Source organism: Mytilus edulis, chromosome 8 (genome assembly GCF_963676685.1).
Source record: "Mytilus edulis chromosome 8, xbMytEdul2.2, whole genome shotgun sequence".
Classification (NCBI taxonomy): Eukaryota; Metazoa; Mollusca; class Bivalvia; order Mytilida; family Mytilidae; genus Mytilus; species Mytilus edulis.
The window spans coordinates 11,993,875-12,017,796 of NC_092351.1; the positions used below are offsets into that span (position 1 = coordinate 11,993,875).

At 33.4% G+C, this 23,922-nt stretch overlaps 2 protein-coding genes across 6 annotated transcripts in view; one reads left to right on the top strand and one right to left on the bottom strand.

Annotated features, from left to right (window-relative positions):
- Positions 1-12,952, bottom strand: LOC139484811 (heat shock 70 kDa protein 12B-like). 2 transcript variants are annotated; one of them, XM_071268795.1, is made up of 5 exons: positions 12,532-12,952; positions 3,027-3,377; positions 2,440-2,658; positions 1,744-1,903; positions 1-1,349 (listed from the first exon to the last, which is right to left on the bottom strand). In XM_071268795.1, the coding sequence occupies exons 2-5, from the start codon at positions 3,342-3,344 to the stop codon at positions 298-300; spliced, it is 1,749 nt and encodes a 582-aa protein (XP_071124896.1). In that variant the 5' UTR covers positions 3,345-3,377; positions 12,532-12,952; the 3' UTR covers positions 1-297. The 2 variants fall into 2 exon arrangements, with proteins under 2 accessions (XP_071124896.1, XP_071124895.1); XM_071268794.1 differs by lacking the exon at positions 12,532-12,952 and adding an exon at positions 12,129-12,244.
- Positions 11,866-23,922, top strand: part of LOC139484815 (heat shock 70 kDa protein 12B-like) — a 17,393-nt gene continuing 5,336 nt past the window's right edge. The window contains exons 1-3 of one of the 4 annotated variants that reach the window (XM_071268799.1): positions 11,866-12,325; positions 22,520-22,883; positions 23,469-23,687. In XM_071268799.1, the coding sequence (XP_071124900.1) occupies positions 22,566-22,883; positions 23,469-23,687 (537 nt within the window). In that variant the 5' untranslated portion in view covers positions 11,866-12,325; positions 22,520-22,565. Of the gene's footprint in view, positions 12,330-22,519; positions 22,884-23,468; positions 23,688-23,922 lie in introns of all 4 variants that reach the window. The other 3 variants (XM_071268803.1, XM_071268800.1, XM_071268801.1) reach the window with 3 other exon arrangements.

A 23,922-nucleotide genomic window follows, 5' to 3' on the forward strand; every position in this document is an offset into this window, starting at 1 on the left:
TTTAATTTGGACATGTAATTTATATTATTATCAAATCACCTGTACTAATTAACAAGAATGCCTCATAAAAATACTACGTGCACTAATCGCCTCGTGAATTGTTTTCAGCATTTTACAATGATTAATAGCTATACATTAAAATCAGATATAATTCGAAATTACATGAAAAAGCACATTGGTATGAAAACTTAAACGTGTTGACTATGTAAATCATGTACACAGAAATAGTTTATTGGTTATTAATTATTATCCTTAATAGATTAGAAATTATAAGCAGTAGTGTCAAATATATGGCTGTTAACGCAGAAAGTTAAAACGTGCATCCACCTTTTCACCAGTGGATTTCACCACAGCTTCAACAGCAATATCGGTTCCTCCGAACCTCATCCCTACTACGACTTCTCGTTCACATCCTCCCCGAATGTCGGATACATCAACCTCAAGATCGCCGAGGTAGGAACATTCCGTCTCATCTATATATTCTGGATCCACTGCACGAGATGCATAAATAGGAAGGCGTATTCTACGCTGGTCACCTTTTAATGGATTATAAGTTCTCTGATCGTTGACCTCCCCTACCTCTATTGGCTGACCTCTTTCGACATGCTTGCCGAATCTATCACGACAATACATGATATCATTAACGATTTGTTTCTTGTCCTCTGGGTCTGTATGGGGACGGAAACGTTTGTTTGTACTTATGCCATACGTGAATCTGCTAATTCGGGGATTTATTACTTTAGGGTTGAATCCAAATTGAACGGCTCCCTTCAACACGGCAAGTCCGGCTTCCTCGGGAATAATCACAGTTTTGTTTTGGTATGCAGACTTAATTGCTTCCTGAAGCATTTGCGATTCTGAGAAGCCACCCACCATCAAAATTATTTCAGTGTCAACAACTGCTGGTTCTTGGAATATACCATTCAGGTGGTGCGTAATTTGGCGACAAGTTTCACTATAGAAATCTTTAGCAGTGTCAGGATCAACGCGTAATTTGTCACCTATCCACGACATTGATTTGTTTGATTTAAAAGAATCTTTCAAGGAAACACCTTTTACCTCCTGAAATTTTTCACTTAAAATTAACGGAATTCGAAGCGTAATTTTTGCTGTACTGTCTGGACGAATGCCGCGCTTTTTTACCTCGAACTCCCTACATAGGCTCAAATATTCGGCCTTGTCCTCATTCCGGAATTTGTCCATCGTTTCCATTCCGACAATATCTAACATAAATTCGTCAAAGGCTTGGTCGACTTTTACTCCACCCCAATCGCCACCATTCGCCATATAAATCTGTTTAATATTACCATCTGGTTTAATTTCTTGTACCGTGATGTCAATTGTACCACCTGTGTAAAACATTTTAGCGAAATAATTATTTAAACAATATCATTAGCAAAGTGCACGTGGTTATTTTGCGTGCTGACTTACGAAAATAATATTTCTGGAACGTGAATGTGTATAGATATAGGAAGATGTGGTGTGAGTGCCAATGAGACAACTCTCAATCCAAATTACAATTTGTAAAAGTAAACCATTATAGATCACATTTTCCATAAGTTAATACATAAACTTGAAACAATGGTAAACTAACGCTAATCATTACCACCCGTAAGTTGAATGTTTTGTCATTATCTTTCCATTAATTGTGAAAAAACATGTACCATAACAGAGAAATGCTGATAGTCAACTATTGCATTTAGACATAATTACTGTGAAGTGTATATGTTACTATAGATTTACCTCCAGCATCCAAAATAAGATATTTTGTTCCAGCCGCAAAAGCATCCAGTGTAGATCTGCCCCCAGAACTAATTGTTCTGTCTACAGGTAGGTTTTTACAGTAGATAGATGCAGCTTCTGGTTCTAACGCCAAGATCAGGCGACTGTTTGGAATTCCTCCCTGAAAATAGTATTAGTCAGTTTGTAAGACAATAACATGATCGATGACCAATAGGAACATACGATTAATGCTTAATTCTTAAACAAGCATCGTGTATAAGTTTCATAACATTTAACACAACAGGCAAACTAAAGTAAGAAAACGGAAATGAAAAATCCAGCAATTTTCCATTTCAAAAGGTGCACAACTCTAGAACGGTAAAAGTGACGCTACCAAAATTCAAAGTTGATCTGTGTTTTAATTTGTGGTAATGATCATTGTGTATAAGTTAATATTTGGTTAAGGCTAACTAAATGAGAGAACGGACACCAATTTTGATGCTTATGTAAGGACAGACGTACAGACTGACGAAGGAAAAACTTAATGCTCTTTCGGATTCCGCTACGGCAGGGATAGTAAAAATATATTATCCGAAAACTGGCCTTGTAAAGCTTTTTGAATAATTCTTTGAATGTGTACTAACAATAGCAGTTTCATTATTGAGTTATGAGAATCTTAGAGATTTTATGATTTATTTCTATATAAATCGGACATACATTATTAGCAGCCTCTCTCATAAATTGTTTGGCTGGATCTGACCAGATAGCTGGTACCGTTAGAACCCAGTCTATTTCCTGTGGCTTAATACCGTCTGTTTTACTTCTAATGTGTTCCTCTAGATGCATCCGGAGAAATTTAATGCTCTCTGTGAAGACTCTCATCGCTGGCATCAGACAACCATTCTCACCTTCTAACATAAAATCCCTCGATATTTCCTGTTGGTATTAAATGTAGTTACACAAAATTAAAATCAAACATTGTAAATGTTACAGTGAATCGCAATGAAAAAATAGAAAAACAGTCTGGTTAATGATATCTCCCCGTGAAATTCAATTTAAATTGTCCAAAATGATGCTTTTTATCTTGACTATAACATATTAAGGACATGTGGTTTGGTCGCCAATGATCCCACATGGTCCAACGGAAACATAATTTGAATGAGGTTATGTGTAGGTATGTGTAGGTATCCATGAAACCTTTCCCTGGTACATTTAAGCAACCAGTCATCTAAATAAAAAAAAAAACTTTCTTTCCAGCAATTCAGAACCTGGTGTGTATTACATTCTAATACAATTTTACAAACCTTTTTGTCATACAGTTGCATTTTAAATCTTTTAAAGAAGAACCAGTCCATATGTTCTTCCTCTTGTGCTAGCTCAGTATATTTATCTTCTGCTTCCCCGCCGAACGACTCAAAAACTTGATTTTGATTAAACAAAATACATGTAGGTGTTTTGAGGGAAAGACCTGGCTGTGACCCTGTATGCCAATGGCTACCAGACACTCTTGTAGGATCAACTTTGTAGTCATTTCTTATAGCAAATGCATATCCCGAAAAGGTTGTACCAAAATCAATAGCTGCCACCAGTAATGATTCTGAAATTGTCTCACCACACGCCATTCTTAACCAGTGGTTTCTTTACAGATGCTTGAGCTGAAAGTAATATAATTAATATAAAGTTAAAGAGACATAGGAGGAATGCCAGTGAGAACATTATCCATAACGACCAATAGACAAAGATGTAAACAACAACAGCCCATCGTACAGTCTTCGTCATTGTAAAACCCCATTCTGTACAGTAAGTTATAAGAGCATGACAAAACGAGAAGAGAATTAAAAAAATCCGGTTAAAAACAAAACCACAGGTCTGATTTATACTTAAATAATCAGCACGAAAAAACACACACAAAGTACGGCAGACAGCCACCAAAGACACCAACTACCACTTGATTACATGTTACCAATTTTGGGACAAGCACACAAAGAATGCCGCGAGGTATAAAATGTTGGCAGTGTCTGCGCGTACCCGCATGTGGGTACGAATAGTCAAATTGACATTCGTAGGCTACGCGTACCCACATCCGGTTTTATAATAAAATGCAATCAAATCGGGAATTAAACGTGAAATATATACAGAAATTATCGATAATATGGGGATTTCGAGTAGAACGAGTGACGGGTATGACAAATAATATTTTCGAATTGTATTTATAAGTTAATAATATCAGAGACGTCTCTGATAATATATAATTAAATGCACATGTACTGATTGAAAATGAAATATACAGTCCCTGTAAACTATAGTCCTATAATAACTCAGAAATCATTAACAAAATCAGACAAATTGATGTCCTTGATACTGACCCAGAGAATACCTCGGACCATGTACCTGTTATCTTGACACTGAATAGTCAACTGAAAAAAGTCAGGGAAAAAGCAACAACTATCATAGCAAAACCTAAATGGACTGACTGCGACCATCAAATTTATAAGGAAGTCATCAATAAAGATCTACCAAAACTCATGCAAAAATCAAAAGGAATCATTGAGCAAGATATAAGAAATCTAGAAAAATTGCTACATAAAGCCGGAGAAGCAGCAATCCCAAAGTATAGAAGAAAAATCAAAATCAAATCAAAGGGAAAGGCGATATGGAACGAACAAATAGATAAGGCATCAAAGCAATCAAAAAATGCATATAAAGTATGGAGGCAACATGGAGCACCTCAAGAAAGAAGTAATGAGCTCAAAATCAAAATGACAGCTGCAAAGAGAATACTTCGAAAACCACAAAGACAAGCCTATGCCTCGCAGAGAGAATCAACAGCGGGAAAAATTATGAAAGCTTCAAGTGCAGATACAAAACTTTTTTACAAGCTTATCAACATGCAAAGAAAAACACCACTTACTAATACCAAGATACTGAAACTAAATGAAAAGACTGCAGAAGATGGACCAAGCATAATGAACATCTGGCAAGAACACTTCCAACAACTAGCTACACCAACAATAGGGGAAAATTTTGACACTGACAAATTAGAGCTAGTAGAAATACAAAACAATATAATAGAATCCATAGAAAGGGAAAAAGGTCAAGGCATAGAACTTGTTAATGTAAAGGAAGTAAATAAAGCTATAGAAAAACTTAAAGCAGGAAAAGCACCCGATGAAGATGGAATTTCGGCAGAACACTACAAACATGGGATGGAAGAGTTAACTCCCTTTATAGTACATCTGCTAAATTTAATCTTAACATATTTGGATGTACCAATCTTCCTAAAGACAGGGATTCTAACACCAATCCTAAAGAAAGAAAAAGACAAAACATTACCATCTAGCTACAGAGGAATAACTGTAACTAAAACCTTTGCAAAAATATTACAAAGTATATTGAAGGATAGAGTTGACTCTGTATTTAACAACATACAAAACTCCCTGCAAAGAGGCTTTACAGAAGGAGTATCATCACTATGTGCAGCATTCCTCACATCAGAAGCAATCGAAGAAAGTAAGAAATTAAAGATACTGCTGATCTTAATAACTCTTGATGCAGAAAAGGCATTTGACAAGCTAAACCATGAAATACTATTCAACAAACTGTACCATTATGGAATAAAAGGAAAACTCTGGATATTACTGAGAAACTTGTATAAAGGAATGAGCATTAAGGTTAAATGGGAAGGGCAATGTACAGAAGATGTAATGGTGCTACAAGGAATTCAACAAGGTGCAAAACTATCTACAACGCTATATAAATGCTACAACAACGTCATACTAGATAGCATATTAAAAAGTGGACTTGGAGCATGTATTGGTGATATACAAGTCCCTGCGCCAACATGTGCCGATGACATTGCTGTTCTGGCAAATAGTACTACAGATGCGCAAGGAATATTAGACATAGTGCAACACCATACAAGCAGAGATCTAGTCAAAATCAATCCAACTAAATCTGAAGCTGTTCTATACAATGCAAAAGGCTCAAACATATCAACATTGCAATTTGAAGACAATGACATCAATATAACCAATGAAACCAAACATCTAGGTATCAAAAGAAACGAGCAAAACCGTGCAAATATCTCAGAAAGAATAAGAACCGGTAGGGCAACAATATACAGCCTTCTTGGAGCTGGGTTACATGTCAGAAGGGGATTCTCACCAATGGTCGCATACAAGCTATGGAGAACATATGCAGTACCAAGAAGCATATACGGACTTGAGGTGATGAACCTACTTGCAAAAGAAAATGATATGCTAGAACTGGCAGAGAGAAAAATCCTCCGACAAATTCAAGGGCTTCCAAATAATACAGCAAATATGGCTGTCTATACCCTGGTAGGAGCAGAACCTATTGCCATCACATTAGACAAAAATGTACTTACCTTCTTCATGAATATTGTTCGAAATTCAGGAACCATAGAATGTGAAATTCTGCGCCGACAAAAAGCATTTTCAGACCAAAGAGGAAAAGACTTTATCAACAGAGTAGAAAAAACTCTATCAAAATACAATTTGAAATCTAGCAGCTACTACATAGAAAATCCACTGAATAAAATCGAATGGAAAAGACTAGAAGGAATAAAGATCAAGGAATACTGGAAAAATGAATGTCATAATGAAAAAATGGAAAAAACATCACTTAAATACATAGAGATACAGAACAATCCATTAAATGAAGCTCACAATATATGGAAAAGTGTAAAAAGCAATAGTAAAGATGTAAAGGCAGGAGAAATAAAAGCAAGAATAAGTACTCAAACGTACATATTCCAAGCCAAAAGAGCTAAGTTCGATCCGAAAGTTAACCCGATGTGTACAATCTGTGAACAGGGAAATGAAGATCTAGAACATTTTATTCTACACTGCAAAGAATTAGAGCAAATAAGATCTAAATACTGCTCAAAAATTGAACTGACAATGGATGAAATTGATACCTCAACATACAAGAAGATCATACAACAAGGGAATTTACTGCAGCTCATAATGGACTGTACTAGCAAAGACATAAACTGTTACTCAACTGTGTATGAAAGCATTGAAACTCTGGCTAGAAATATGTGTTATGAGATGCACTTGCTGCGCACAAAAAGGATAAAAAACTTGATCACAAGTACAGTATAAGCAAACTTTTTAAAATAAAACAGTTCATTACTAATAATATCATCTTACTATTTTATGACTTATAAGTACATGTATTTAAAATAAATCTTCTCTTTTTAAAATTGTAAGATATCAGTTATAATTTAAAGAATAATGACAAGATCCCCATATAGTAAAATAAACTGTGAAGAAAATTTATGTATATATATTAGCTCAATTTTTCCAAACCCCTACCACTTTACATAAGTCTTATAAAATATAATTTTCATTATAGTTCCTGATGTATTTATAGCACTCTTAACTAATAATTATAAGTAATTTTAATTTGAGACCATTTTAATTCTTATTTGTAAATATATGCAGTTGTCTCTTAAAATTTTTCTTACAACCCAGCACATATGAATTATTATATATCTTTTAAAACTTTATGATGACAATCCATTGAATTAATTATGATATTTATCATTTAGTGATTATTATAACCAAATTCAGTCATCTGTATATAATTATTTGTTTCCTTATGTTTTAAGGTGTACATAGTTGCTAAAACTATACCCTTTGGGTAGTGCTCCACAATTAATGGAGGAATATACAAGAAACTGAACTGAACTGAACCTATAATCTGATAATATATAATTTCCGAATTTTAAGTTGCTTCCACGCCTCAGAGGCACAATATTTTTTGATGCGCTGAAGGTTTAAATTACATTTTCGTCAAACATTTTGTTATCTATTAACGAAGCTTTCATAGAAGATTATTGGCATCGGCCTTTGTTTTTCCAGAAATAATGTATTAGGCCTTAATTTTTCCTGTCGAACTTGTTTACCTTACCTCTGTATCTTTACCCCCTTCAAAGGAGAACCACACAGTTTCTGTGTGTTGAACGGGTGCTTTGGGTGGCGGTGCTCATTATTTACATTGGTGCTGTGTCTGTGGGTCCCATCACCATAATTTATCCATGAATTTTTTGGATCATCCTTCCACCATTATGTACATTATTTACATATATGAATATCACTAAAGATAATGTTTGCAATCCGCAACGACACCTCCCGACATTTTAAAATTCATGTATGTTATAATAAAAGTTCATGGCGATTTTTATCAATGTTAAAACAAGTCTATCCACACGGGGTTTTGTGTTAATATATAAAACGGCTTCTTATTAATCGCTTATAATCTAAAATCTAGAATGTCCTCACATACGGAATATATATATAGAGAGCGACTTTGCCTGGTTAAAATACGTATTTAAAGCTCCATGTTTAAAAAATGTTTGCTCTTAAAAATCTAAAAGTTCAGTGTTCATACGAAATTACTGCATTGTGATAAAAGTATATGTACGGTAAAATCTAAAAGTATGTCCACTATGAATCTGTGGGCAATCGGGTGCTTTAGGACCCAGAGTCAATGGTATCCCTACCTTTGTTTAGAATTTTTTGCCTCCGTGAATGACAGGAAAAAAATATTCTGTAAAACTTGGTTTCCTCTTTATTTTTTGTTTTTCCAGTTCATCTTTTCTCTGCAGCTGCAATTGACTCCGAGTTTGTTTTTATATACAATTGTATAAAATCAATCGACTGATACTTTTGAACACATTGTTCCAATTCATGATAACTTTGAAATGTTTGCCCCACATGTATATCACTCTTTTCCCATTTTAAGAATATTTATTAACCGGGAAAAACTGTTGATCACTTACATATATATAAATGTTTACAAAACTTCTTAAGTAGTTGATCAATTTTATTCACTAATTGCGATAATTTCTGTATATATTTTACGTTTAATTCCCGATCCGATGGCAATTTATTATAAAACCAGATGTGGGTACGCGTGGTATCGGGATCGTTCGCCCTGATTACATGTTCGCCCTAGGTTCGTTCACACTGAGTTTGTTCGCCCTGATAGTCCGTTCGCCCTGGGTTCGTTCGCCCTATATTCATTAATGATATGTATAAATTACATTAATGAACGAAATATATATATATATGTATATTGAAATTTATCATATGTATATCTATTAAAAGTTCAATACAGAATATTTGCCAAAATTTTGATTGCTGATAAGGTATCATTTGAAATCTTTGATATCACTGATTGTTATATATGAATTGTCTTTGATGGATTAATAATGAAAATAACATTTTACTCAAATAAAATAGTCAGCTTGGATGGGTAAAAACACTGATGACAAGTGATCAATGTACAGCAGTGTGACTGTGTTTTTGGTATTTGTTTCACTAAATTATAATAAATAGTAATTCTAATTTAGTGCTTTTAAATATTCGTTTAGGAAATAAAGGTGTGCGAAGTACAGTTCGGAATTGATCTTAATTGTTATAACTGTTACTGAATATTTTTATATTGTTAACATATATCAATAAAGTTAAATATAGAATTAGTCCGGCTTTAGTTGTTTTATGTCAAATACTTTGTAGTCTTTGATTCACAGAAACTTATCCTCGTAGCAGCAAGACAACAACTTAGTCTTCAGTTGTTTCACATTTTAAAATACAATCACGGTAGTGCTGAAATTCCGAGAACCTTATTTTCTAATAGCAGTACCACAGAATATACATCATAAATAAATATTCGGTGAATGTAAACTTCAACATATTCAATTACATACAAATAATTTAGTCTTCAGTTGTTTTACATTTAAAAATACAATGTAGTGCTGAAATTCACAGAAACTTAAATTTCCTAGTAATGTAATAACATACAGATACAAACTTAGTCCTCAAGGCAATACCTTAAAGCCACAATATCTTGTAGTCCTGAAATGTACAAAAACTTATAACCTAGTCCTAGTAGTAGCTAGCTATAAACAACATGATACATCGTAAATATTCGGCCAAATTGAAGACTGACTTCAACACATTCAATTATATACACACAACACTATACTAAAAAATAAAATCATGGCGAACGGACTCGAGGCGAACAGGTATTAGGGCGAACAGAAACTAGGGCGAACCAGAATCAGGGCGGACGGACCCGGATTCGGTACGCGTAGCCTACAAACGGCAATTTTGCTATTCGTACCCGCATGCGGGTACGCGCAGACACTGCCTAAAATGTTTGGTACAACTAAAAAAGTTTACATTACCTCTAATTTGGGATAGCGGTGATTCAACACGGAGTTGAAGAACATTAAGAACAAGCGAAAAATCGGTCGGAAAGGACTAAACTCATTAAAATAGTTACTAAAAAGCACATGATAATAAAAACAACAAATATAAGCAGGCTTTATATATGAAAAAAAAAGAGTGCTTCTTCTTCTTCTTCCGAATACGGGAGTAGACTCCTAGGTGCTTATATATCTAGAGAGAGTTATCGTTGATTCACGTCGGTCATATTTGTTTTCGTAATTGTAATTGTATACTAAATATGGTTTTCTTTTTTAAATTTGTTTTTCACGATTTTCCTGTCAGGGCCTTTTATAGCTAAATATACAATATGGATTTTTCTCGTTGTTGAAAATCATGCGATGGCCCATAATTGTTTATTTACGAACGCATTTCTTTATCATTTGATTTAATAAGTTGACCATATTTATATGCCCTAGCGTACCCTTTTGGTTTTGTTATTTTGAAGGAGAAGTAGAATGGTCGAGGGACCATCGATTTAGAAAAAAGGGACCGGATCGCAATGGCATATATAATTTTGTAAGTCTAATCCGTTTCATCAATATATACTCGAGTGTTCGTTGTTGCTTGTTGTTATATAAATTAATCTTTTAAATTAATGTAAACTGTAATTGTTCTGCTCCACGGGCGTCTGTGATTGACAAATACAAAGTTGTTACTGTTGTCATTTAGGAAGGAGTATGTACCCTTTTGTTGGTTTTAAAAATGCTAATCAGTTTGTAGTCAAACTACAGTCTTTCTCCTTGTACACTAATATTTGATTCATAGATAGAGAAATAGTCCATTTAGTGCTAGACAATGATTTCCTTAAAACACGTCTTTAAATAAAGATACGAGTTAAAACATTCACAAATATGAACTATCCAATTACACCTTCTGGGGTGATGGTTACTTTAAGAGACTCAGCACGAGTATTGTTGGATTGTAAAGGGGGCTGTTTGAGATTTTTTGTAAACAATAAACGGTTTTTTTAGATGTTAAAACGAGAATCACTGTAAAAACGTAAGTGGATTTTCTGTAAAAATCTTGGCTTGATTTGCCAAAAGGAATCTATTTCCTTTTAAATATATTAACAACATAATAAAAAGTATTGTTGTGAACACCTCACTTTCGCAAAAAAATGACCGGCCACTTTGTTCTAAATTTTTTGCACTTTGAAAATTAAATTTCATAGTAAATTCTTAGTGTAAAATTGAGAATGGAAATGGGGAATGTGTCAAAGAGACAACAACCCGACCATAGAACAGACAACAGCAGAAGGTCACCAACAGGCATGACAGGTGTGCCTATTTGAATGAAAATAAATCATCTTCCTCTTCATCTATTTAATCAAAACTCCATGAGTGAAATCGTCGTAACAATAATGCTGGTGCATCTACTTTGGTTTTAAAGAATATTGGTATTCTACCATTTTTCTAATACCGAGCACCTTTTTATCAAAACTTGATCGTGAATTCATTTGTATCATGTGTTTAAATTTGTTATCAAATGTACAAAATTAAATATGGTAGAAACATATCAAATATAAACTAAAGAATCTTTAAGAACATATAACTATGCATTTTTGGTAACATTTTGTTCTTTAATGGCAATCCAGATTTTGAATATCCAAACAAATAAAACTTTTGCATAAACATGATAAACAGTGGCGGATCCAAATGTTTCCATAGCCTACTACCTGGTTTCATGAGAGGGGGCCTGATCAAATCATGCTTCAGTGATTCCCTAAATAATCAACCATTTTTTCCCCTTCAATTTAGAGGGGGGTACACTATCTCCCTCTCCTAAAACTGCCTCTCAGTGGTAAATACATTATTATATAATACATGATATATGCATGTACAATATCGTGACAAGACATACGAGTTTTTTTTCCGTAAATTTCATAGTTGTTTGATCATATGTGGTGACTTATGTTCATGTACACACATCTTTCTATCATAATTGACTTTATAATGCGTAAAAGGTACGTCCTAGTCGTGGAACGAGGGTAAGCAAATAGCTCGAACAGTTGAAAAATGTACTGTAACAGCAGATCATTAACATTGGTCAAGTAAGTTCTGGTGAACTTAGACAAATGTAAAACTATCTTGGGTACATCTATCGATGACCAATATGTGTTTTAAATCAACTTTAAGTTTTACATACCTGTCGTAATGAATAATACTGTGTATTGGATTGTGATAGCAACCCGGAAGATAAAAACACATATACACCACGTGATCAATGTTTGTTATTTCACAATTGTGTGTGTTAAAGTGTTTATTTAAAGTCTATGGTATGTGATCAAGGTGAATCGATTCAAAATATTGACAGTTATAAACATCTTTACGAGAATGTAATTTGTAAGTATTTATTAGTCAGCACTTATCATCTGGAAACATTTGAAAATTTACTTGAAATCAAAACATCTGATAATGTGAAGATCGTGTCATGGCCATTGTAACAATTTCATTGTGTCACTCTCAGGTGTCACTTAGGGGCCTATGTATTTTCAGTTCTGTAATTTACTATATATATGTTATGATCAATCCGTCAAGGTAATATTTACCTTATATTTTTCTTCTTTAACGGTTCATGTTGACATTAACGGTCATGCATTGGGTCATTGGCTTCAAGGGAAAGGAAAGGAAACCGAAAGTAAATAGTTATTCAAATAGGGGTCCGATATTCCGTGACTGTTGACTGTTTACTAGTATCCAATAAATACAATAAGCAATATAAAAGATAGCACATTAGAGAATTGGTAGAGAATCACTATAGTACACATGCTAAAATTAAATAGGAACTTTGTAATGGTATTGGTATAACATTTTGTCGAAAAATGGTTTGACGTCATAGCTGATCAGGTATGGGCCCTTCAAGTGTCCGTAACCTTAATAGTTACGGATATAAAACTAATCAAAGTATCATATATCTTGAATGTTACTTTCATCTTTCATCTGAGGTTGCAGACAGAGAAAACGGTAAACATTTAAAAATAAAAACATGACACATTATCATATATATCAATATATTATGAATGTTACTTAAATAGTTTCATCCCCAGAAAAAGGCAGATTGCAGACGCAGAAAATGTTAAACATTTAAAAAACAAAAATTGGGAATTTGTCCATGGGACACAGATGATGCCCACACTGTCATATCACTGAATAAAATCATAAAAGGTCATAAAAGGATATAACTGAAGAACGGATAAAAGTGACGCTATCTAAATTTGTAACATAAATTGGATTTTTTCCTTTGATGTTTTAATGAAATTATTTGCTTAAAAAGAGTGTTGAGAGAAAACCATGGTATATTATATGCAAATTAATTTTGAACCATACTTTGCTAATTAAATATGCAACTCAACTAGAATCCAAAGGAAAGAAGGCGGAGCTTAGCTATGGTACAACATATTCATTTTTGGAAAATGACGCTTAAGCGCCATTGTTCCGATACCATTGACCAGAACAACAGGAAGTCGATTATTGCCTCCGCCTACCGCACTCGGTTTCATATTTACTATTTTACAAACTAACTGGTATCTGCTTGTATTCCGCTACACTCGAACAAAGTGTTGTAGTCGGAAGGGAACCAGTTTACATACTTTATTTTATTTACAACAAAAATGTTGACCTGTCCATAGAAAGGCTTGTAAAGTCCGCAGTTTTATTCTCCAAAATTGGACCTTCAAGAGGGGGTGTGGACTATAGAGTACAATAAGCAAGAAATAAGAGAACAAGTTCAATTTCGCGGCGAGGTGGTTGTTTACGTTCCGCCATCATTGATATTGTAGAGGGCGCTCTCATCATTTTTCAAACTAATAATTTTAACTCATCCATATTAATAAGTTATTTCTATTTAATATCAAATTAAAACTGATTAATATAAAAACTAAACCTTTCATTACAAATTTTTCGTTTCTTTTCAATGCATTTGAAATAAACTGGTATCTGCTAGATTGAAACGATCCAAACATAGTAAAAAAGACAACCGTAAACCAGCTTAGAATATGTAAACTACAAAACGTAATCGGTTATTGTTCATTCCGTTTTGGTGTTTCATACCGACTTATATGGTTTGTATAAGCTTAAGACCCTTCAAACATTAATGTGATAGGTATAATAAAGACTGTTTTACAAGAGGATGGAACTGTTTTACTTTCAAAGTCGTATTATAGTGATAATTGTCATGTATGGATTTCGACTCTCACCGGTTAATTTCTTCTTTGACACGTGCTTTTTAAACATCGGGCCCAAGACCACAATTAATGACCCCGCTTTTCATTGTCCACGAATATAGTTCCTTTTAATTAGAGTGTATTTTTCCTTAATTTTTTTTCTTTCCCTTCCTCACTCATTTCTTAGATTTTTTGGGGTGGAAATGAAAGAAGAGAGGTGAAATAAATTTTTTTATGCTGTATTTAAACTGATTTTGATATGGAATGAGTGATTAGGCCAAGTGCAAAAAGGTCATATTTACAGTTTTAAGAACACCTCTTGACTTGTCAATAGGGGTATGGATGTGTATTGGCTAAATTTGTAAAAGTGATTGGTTCAATCTATCTGAATTTTGGATATATATTTGGACTAGCTAGGACTATACATTACACACACAAGAAATTTGACAAAAGTGCATGATGCAACTTTTTAATGATACAAAACGTTATAAAGAACTGATAGAGGAATTAATTGTGGTCTGTGGCCATCGTAAGTTTTAAAATTGTTTTTTTAAGTGAATTAAACTTATTTTAACAATCATGAAGCGTTCTAGAATCATTTTAAAGCAGTTTCTACTTCTGTTTGATGATGGAAAACAGGTTTTCTCATGAAAATACCGCAAACGATCGCAGAGGATTTGAAATGTACAAGTCAAATCGGCACCTATTTGAAGTCAATTCGGCATGCAATAATATTTGTTATAATATTTTCTATTCAATTGATTAATAAATTTTGCCAAGTACCTAGTTAATATGCTGTTGTGTATAAAGGTAAACAACGAAGCCCTTACCCAAGCTGTTGTTTTAACAATGAGACAATTAGAAAAATAAAATGGAAAACTATGAGTCTCTTTCAATAAATCAAACTTTCATGCCAAATAATTAGCAAATTTAAGGTGTTTTTTTTCAGGAAAGTTTATACAGCATTAAACCAACAATCCTGTAAAATGCTCAACTGGTTAAAAAATGCATAAAGAATATCCAATATTTCATATATATGATTAAAAATACACCATGTACACATTTAGTTGAGAAAAATAAATAGATACAAAATGTACATGAACCCCCAAAAATGTGAAAGTTAATATTTTTGGACAATCCCTTCCTTAGGTATTTAACTCTTTTTGCTTAAATACTGAACAAAATTCTGGCAACCCCTTTCTTATTTTTACTATTTTTGCTTAAAATACTGTTAAAAATATAATATTTAACATGGGTGACGAATTGACTTTATCAGGTGTCGATTTAACCAGGTGCCGATTTGACTATACCGGGTGCCAATTTAACCAGGTGCCGGTTTGACCAGAATTCTTTGAAATTTCCTGAGTTTCATTAGACCTTTGATAACAGTCACAAAAAGATTATTTACCTAAAATTTTGTGGGGAGAAGGGGGTTCGGACTATGTACCAGTGAGAAATATACAAGCCTTTCTACGGTATTTATTTGTACAATTCAGGTAGTCTTAACCTATTCATTTGTCTTAAAAAAAACCAGCCAGTTGTCATCTTCACTTCACACACACACATATACGAATATCAATTATATGCTTACGAGACATGTTGCATTGTTAAACTAATTACGGTATGTGAAAATCAAGACTTGCATAAAAAATATCCCAATATTAGAGTCAGTGGCGTCATTTTTGGGATACGATTGCTTTCAAGCAATCTGTAGACTTATACTGGTGGCTCAGAGCATTGCCCTCACGTCAATCGTTTTATTCTAAACATTAAGGAACATCTCAGATTCTTATGATTGTCTTGCTTTAAAGGTAAAAACAAACAAAGGGATTGAACTTTAACAACTTTCCTATAATGTTCTTTTCATAATCTTCATGTTTGATAATTCCCTTTACTTATATGCGTGTTTTTAACAACACGGAAAATCAGAATTACGCAGTATTTATATTTAGTGTTTTTCTAAATTTAGAAACACGTTAGAGGGAATTCCCAGTTTGATAAAATGCGAGAGTTCTCTGAATTCCGATAAATCTATTTCTGTCATATAAGAACTGAAGTGGAGTTTTTCTTATATTTTACCTTTATGAAACTGATATTTGAGATTGTACTTCCATAAAGAAATAGAGAACTATCTAGGTCGTTTAATAAACATTTAATATACGTTCTTGCTCCAGGTTTTTTTTGGAAATTATGCGCATGCGTATAGTTTTCTTGACTTTGAGGGGTTTTCGATTGAATGGTTGCTCTGGATTCCCCACTCAATTAATTAATTTTAAACTCATGGGATCTTTTCTATGTATGTCTGCTATTGAAGGTTATTATTGTTGCATAATTTTAAATCATATGCATCATTTAAATGAAAATAAATATAGTCCACATCGTAGAACACCCCTTCAGGCAAAATGGAGTCTTCCATATTATTGTTTCCAATTGTCTCCCTTCTGGAAGTAACTTCCGTGAATTCTGAATTAAAACAATACGTCGAGTATTAGCTCGTTCTGTCAATAAAGTGTATTATATTAAAAATGATCGAAATTTAAACCGATAAATGTGTACGGAAAGGAGTCATGATCACTGACCGAAAGGAAATTAAATATTTAAAGAGTTAGGAATGGGGTTCCTCCTAGAATTAACGTAGGAAAATAGGTGATAAGATACGAAGTGAAATACCTTCTCTCACTCTGAGTCTCAGTGACTGCTGTGGAAAGTAAACTTGGAATTGATAGTACAAAAATAAAACACAATAGGCCTAATCGCATTGTTCATACACTTTTATCCGGGATTGGCTATTTTGTAACTATTTTACATGTGCAGTTGAATTAGTTTTGAAAATAATATTATCCAGCTACATGTATACATGTACATGTGTCAACGAAACAACGGCAATCGTATCCGTCAGAGCAATCTGCTCTTTGATTCCTCAGAGCTTTCAGCTCTTTGATCATGTTATTCCATGGCCGAAGCTCCACTCTTTTTTTATACGACCCCAAAAACAATTTGGGATCGTATAATGGTATGATGTCGTCGTCTGCGTCGTCTGCGTCGTCTACGTCGTCTGCGTCGTCGTCGTCCGAAGACACATTGGTTTCCGGATAATAACTTTAGTTTAAGTGAATAGATCTGCATAAAATGTTTTCAGAAGGTTCAATACCACAAAAGGAAGGTTGGGATTGATTTTGCAGTCAGGATCCTACTTCGTCAAAATTATCTCCCCATTACGCCAGTTCATTTTCACAATCGTAAAAATGGAAGCCATTGTAGCGAAGACGCGCTACCAATTTTGCTCTTGGAAATCGATAAATTTATCCACATTGCACCAATACGATCCTTATATGTCAGTTATATTTTAAAAGACAAATGTATCAACTAGCTAATGAGCATCAGTTAATGATCTTGTCTGCATTGATTCAACTTAAAACTATTGTCTGATCGGTTGTTAGGTGGAATTTTCGAAAAATCATAAACATTTAAAAAAAATCTAATTAAATATTTCGTGGAAGGGCAGACTAGATTTTTTTAGTGGTTGAAGACTATAAACCCTAGTTATCACACACAAAAAATTAGAATTTTTCGAAGATATGCATTTTCATCATCCAACTTGTAAGACTGTCGTCAAGTACTTTCAGTAAAAAAATAGCTATTCGAACACACCTTCCCTGTTTGTGTGACTCATTAGATAGGTATTTCACTTGACCCATATATTTCATCTTTTAGTACTGTTATTTTTTTGTGTTATAAAGTCAACCTGTAGCTTTAATTTATAAAAATGATAGAATCTGAAGCGAGACGATGTATGAAATATTCTTACTTTGAACGATATCAAGACAAAATACTCAACTCAAACACGCCCTAACATAAAAAGGTGCACTCGATTTTCTCTTTTCGATACAATTGTTACCTATTTTCTGGAATTTTTTCTTCAGTCACATAATGGAAGGGCAGACACGAAAATTACTGAACTAATAGATTGATATCTTTTCCGTCCGTGGTAATTTTTTCAAAAAAATCGGAGGTTATGCATTTTTGTCATCCAACTTGAAAGATACCCATGTCGTCGACTTGATATCTAATTGTTCTGCTTAACTATGTACTAGATAAATTGAAACTTATGCAAATGGTGTTTTTGAAATAAAACACCTCGTAATTGAGAAGAAAATTGCAGTTTTGTTTGTTTCTATAAACTTTTTAAAAATTTGTCACTATAGTAAACAATACAGAGTAAACATTTATCGCCTTCTCTAATAGAGAGCTTCGATTCTTTTGTTCTATTTCAACCTGGTTTCCGACTGTTTGGAGATGATGGTCCCAACCGATTAGGAATTAGGGGCCCAAAAGGGGCCCAAAAGAAACATTTACCAGTTTCAGGATAATAACTTGTGTAGAAGTATTTCAATTGATCTGAAATCATACCGCAATGTTTAAAACCACAAGTAGAAGGTTTGGATTCATTTTAGGGGTTATTGGGCCAAAGTTTAGAAATTAAGGGCCAAAAAGGGTCAAAACAAGCATTTATCTAGTTTCAAGACAATAACTTATGTGTAATTGTATGGATCTCTTTGAAATTGTACCACAATGTACCATATAACAAAGGGGAGGCTGGGATTAAGTTTTGGGTTAATTGCCCAAAATATGTAGGAATTAGGGACCAAAAAAGGGCCAAAAAGAAGCATGTTTCTAGTTTCCAAACAATCATGACAATAACTTGTGTTTAAGTGTATGGATTTAAGTGAAATTGTACTACAAGGTTCAATACTGCAATGGAAAGCATGGGATTGAGTTTAAGGGTTATTGCTTCAAGGGGGTTTCAAAAAGTTGGGGGGGGGGGGGGATTGTGCAATCGATTTGTAAGATCTTTGACCACATTAATTTTGTGACAAAAACCTATATTATGTCAAAAATTGGATTACAATCCAAATTCAGACAGAATCAAGCTTGAATATTGTGACCAAATTTGCCCCAACTGTTCAGGGTTCAACCACTGGGGTCGTATAAAGCTGCACCCTGCGGAGCACCTGGTTTTTTTAAAGGTATCCGCCTCTGAAATATTTAGGAAACTGAAAAACGGAAAAGGTCAAGATTTTCATTTGTTTTCATTTTATAACAAAAAGCAATAAATCATCTGTACCACATCTTAAGAAACCTTTTTCAAACTATATTGGATTGTTACGAGTTTCCTTAATTTTGGAAAAAAATACTAAGTTTCTTCTTTCAGTTCTAAAAAAAAATGTTATACTACAATGTAGTCCCGATTTCTTTGCGAAAATTCAATTAAATTTCGATTAAAAAGGGGGTATTATAGAAAAAGGAATAAATATCGGATACAAAAATTTGTGAAAAAAACATGATTCTTTTTGCGATCAAATAGGGGGACGTACACTATCTACGCCCCCTGGATCCGCCACTGTGTAGTATTTTATCGAATTAATAAAACCTCGAGAATAAAACAACGGAAGGAAAGCAGTTTGTACGAAAACTTTAAATGTATAAATATGCATTTTTCAATGACATGAACAACCAGTAAAATATGATTAATTTGTATGATACCTTGAAAACCAACAAAAAAAACAAAACAAATCTTACCGTCATTAGAATAATTATGTAATCCCTGTCGCTTGAATCAGACATTTTTGTTCACTTTCTGATGACAAAATGAAATTACCTGCGCATACGATCATACACGGGTCGCAAAACTAAAAAATCGGGAAAATCCGACATGTTCTTTACTTTCCGAAAATATCAGGGCTCTATTAAATGAAATACACCACAGAAGATCATACATGTACACTAGGCGCTAAAGTGACTTGCGCGAGCTTCCATTTCATTGGATAAAACTGTAACGTGATCAATTTCCAATTATTTAGTCTTCAAGCTGTCAATCATTTTATTTATATTACAAATTGTATATACCATGTGTCTTACTCATTAACATATTTAAACAAACTCATCCTTCGGTTCATAGAAATCAAATCCTTCATTTATATCAATTCAGACCCCATTGATGCTTGCTAGGTAATAACACAATTGTTGTGGAATTTGGCTCATTACTAATGTAAATCATAACATTTTTCCCCTTGGAAATAGTTCAAGCGACCCTCCTCCCCAATCATACACAAACAAGCTATATATTGTTCCACTCAAAATGTAAAATATTTACCCTTTAAACCCTGGTATATCATATGTATAGGAATTGGCATGACATAAGTGATTATTTCACCTAAATTTGATCAACATGGGGCGTAAAAATCATAAATAATTAAAAAAAAAAACAACTGAAAATTGACGATTTTGATGGTGCTGCCACCTACAACAGCGAAATATTTCCGAACTTTTTTTTGTTTCGATTTATTCTATAGGGCTTCTATTAAAAGGAAATATATAATAAAAGTGTGTAGACTGTTGCTGTTTCTGAAAAAATCAAATGAAATTAGATGACATTTGCATTTTTCTAAAATTCATTTTGATCACATTTCCATGGTTACGGTTGCTATATATAGGGGAGAAAATATTTGAAATCAATTCTCTATCTGTTTCCATATCACTATACATATGAACTCTATATAAAGTATATGCTAGCAACAAAAAATATATTATTAAAGCAAGATAAATTACTTTAAAAACATGCCTTTTTGTAGTTTTCCTTGCTCATTTTTAGGGGCCATCAAGGGGAAATTTGAAAATGAATATTTTTAACAAAAAAATTATTTTTTTTAAAAAAGAATTTCATATACAAGTTCTTATAAGGTAAATCCATATCTAGAATATGAAATTTGATCAATTTACCAACATGTACTTATCACTGTTTGCCTGATTCTTACATGGACCTGTACTTAACTCGTAAGAACCATGGTATATATCGTACTTGTACTTGATCTGAGTTTTTTGGAAATAAGTATTGTAATTTGTATACATATAATATCATTACATTTGGTTGTCTGAGGTATTAAACTTTAATTGGAGAACAGAAATGAAAAATTCAGCATTTTTTACATTAATTTTGTAAAGCTATTTACCCTACCTCTAGCTCAGTGTGAACTTAACATGAACATGTTAAAGGTTCCGTGTTGAAGACCTACAATGGCTTTTCTTTTAATACAGTGTTTAATGTCTATCGTTTTGTAATTAATATTGATATAGATCTGTCTATCTGTTTCTTTATTTTAGTTTTGTTTTGTATTTGTTTGTTTATTTAGTAACAATCCTATTGTTTGGATTTTAAACTAAAAAAAATAATCTTATTCTTATTTACAAATCATGCTGTGACTTGGGTGTAGAGTTGTCATATTGGCACTCATACCATATCTTCGTGTATCTAATAACTCTAGAGTAAAAGTTACAATACAAAAATTCAATATTGATTTTTATTTTGTGGTAATAAGTATTGTGTAGAGTATTGCGTACAATTTTTTTTTATAAAATTTGGTTGAGGCTAACTTAAGTTAGAGAACGGAAACTATTGAGTAATTTTCCAAATTGGAAAGGGGCATAACTCTAGAACGGTTTGAGTGATGCAACTCCAACGTCAAACTAAATCTGCATTTGTGGTAATAAGCTTTGTGTATTATAAGTTTCATAATATTTGGCTCAGGAAACTTAAGTTAGAGAACGGAAACAAAAAAGTCAATTTGTAAAGGGGCATAACTCTATAACTGTTAAAGTTACATCACCAAAATTCAAACTCGATCTGTGTTTTGTGGTAATAAGCATTTGTTTAGGTTTAATAACATTTGGTTAAGATAAACTAAAGTCAGAGAACGGATACTAACTTTGGGACGTACGTTCCTGTTGACGTACATTCGGACGTACAGACGGACACGGGAAAACTTAATTCCCCCTCTGTTCAGCGGGGGCCTAAACATATACTGGTGTTTTAGTAACGCAAGACAACGATCTGCGTCTCTTTCATTCGGTTAACAACTAGGTGTCTGCTAAACTTACCTTGATAATTCGGATCAGTCTATAAAGACGTTCGGTTTTAAACGAAGTTGTTAAAATTAAAAAAACAATAGCACTTAAAAAAAAACATTTAAACATATTGGAAAAAGCTAGATTTTTTGCCAACTGTCTGTTACTTCCATGCATCCATGTATTGAGGAAATTTTATCGTATACATATATAAGTTTGATTAACTTGTGTCTCATCCGTTTTACATACGTAAACAAACAAAATATGTTTAAACTATCCTTTGGTATACTCTTGGTAATTTTCCTTACTTTGAAATAGACAAATACCAGTACCGACTACACACATAAATAGCTTTGAATTAAGAATATGCATCTTTTTGTGGTTAAATGAATTTAAAAAACTTACTTGCCATATGCTTTTATTTTTCATTTATCTTAATACATATATTACATAAATTATTTTTTTCTCACAGTAAACTGGACGCAGTGTATTAAGAGTACGTGAGAACAGTGACAGGCATGGCTTGTGCGGAAACGGTGTCAGATCCGCTTTTAGTGGCCGCTATTGATTTTGGTACAACCTTTTCTGGATATGCTTTTGCCTTTAAGGGTGATTTCAAAGAAGATCCATTAAAGATATCTGGATACACATGGACATTGGGATCAACGGCAGGACTTTCACTGAAGACGCCAACCTGTGTCCTGTTTGATCACAATGGAGATTTTCATTCCTTTGGAGCCGAAGCTGAAGAAAAGTACACAACTTTGGCAGAAGATGAAGCTCATGAAAACTGGTACTTCTTCCGCAGATTTAAAATGCAATTGTACAGAAATCATGTATGTGAAAGTCATATTTTTTAAATTTAAAGGTGTATTTTGTTATGTACTTTTAAAATCCCCCCTTTTAAAAAAAATATTTACAATCGTTTTTTCATGTTTAATATCCAAAGATCCCTTAAACATGTTCAAACGAATTCGTATATATCTGAAGTTTATTCTGCAGAAAACATTTATCAGTTAAAAAAAAATCAAAGCAGCATGGCACTCTGACATATCTTGACGTATGGAAAATTGTGTAATAATTTTTACTATACTTTCAATCATAGACTTTGTATTTATAATATATTAATATGTACAGATTTGTATATTCATCATGTTCATACAAAACACATTTTTTTTGCGATTTGTTATTTTTTTTCTGTCTGCTGCTTTTACTATCATTCAATGCATGTGCCGCGCAATCAAAATATATTAAAAGCATAATAGCGTTCAATGGAAACAGAATGCGCATTCATATATTATTGAATTATAATTTAAAAGTCCTCCATATATGAGTACTATCATTCTTTTTACATATGATTTAACAGAAAATGAATACTTATATATAATATTGATTAAGTTTGTGATTTCCGATTGTTCCAGGAAATACCACGTGACCTAACAATTGAGGATGATAAGGGTAAACACTTGCCTGCTGGGAAGGTAATTTCAGCATGTATAAATTACCTGAGAGACCATTTGATGAAACAGATTGCAAAAAAAGACCTGCCCGTGAAGAAGACTGAGATCACATGGGTTCTTACAGTACCAGCCATATGGTCGGATCCGGCCAAACAGTTCATGAGAGAAGCTGCTGTAACGGTATGTTTAAAAAAACATTTAGTGTTAGAAGCTATTTATGTCTTGGGTCAGTTCCGATATTTGGACACCCCATTATATGTTATTCAGGTCTCAGACAGGGTATATACTGTGACATTCCCGGCTTAGAGCCGAAGGCGAAGGGGATATAAACCCTAAGCCGGGAATGTCACAGTATATACCCTTTCTGAGACCTGAATTACACATATATTACGGATTACCCCTGACGTAATGTTAT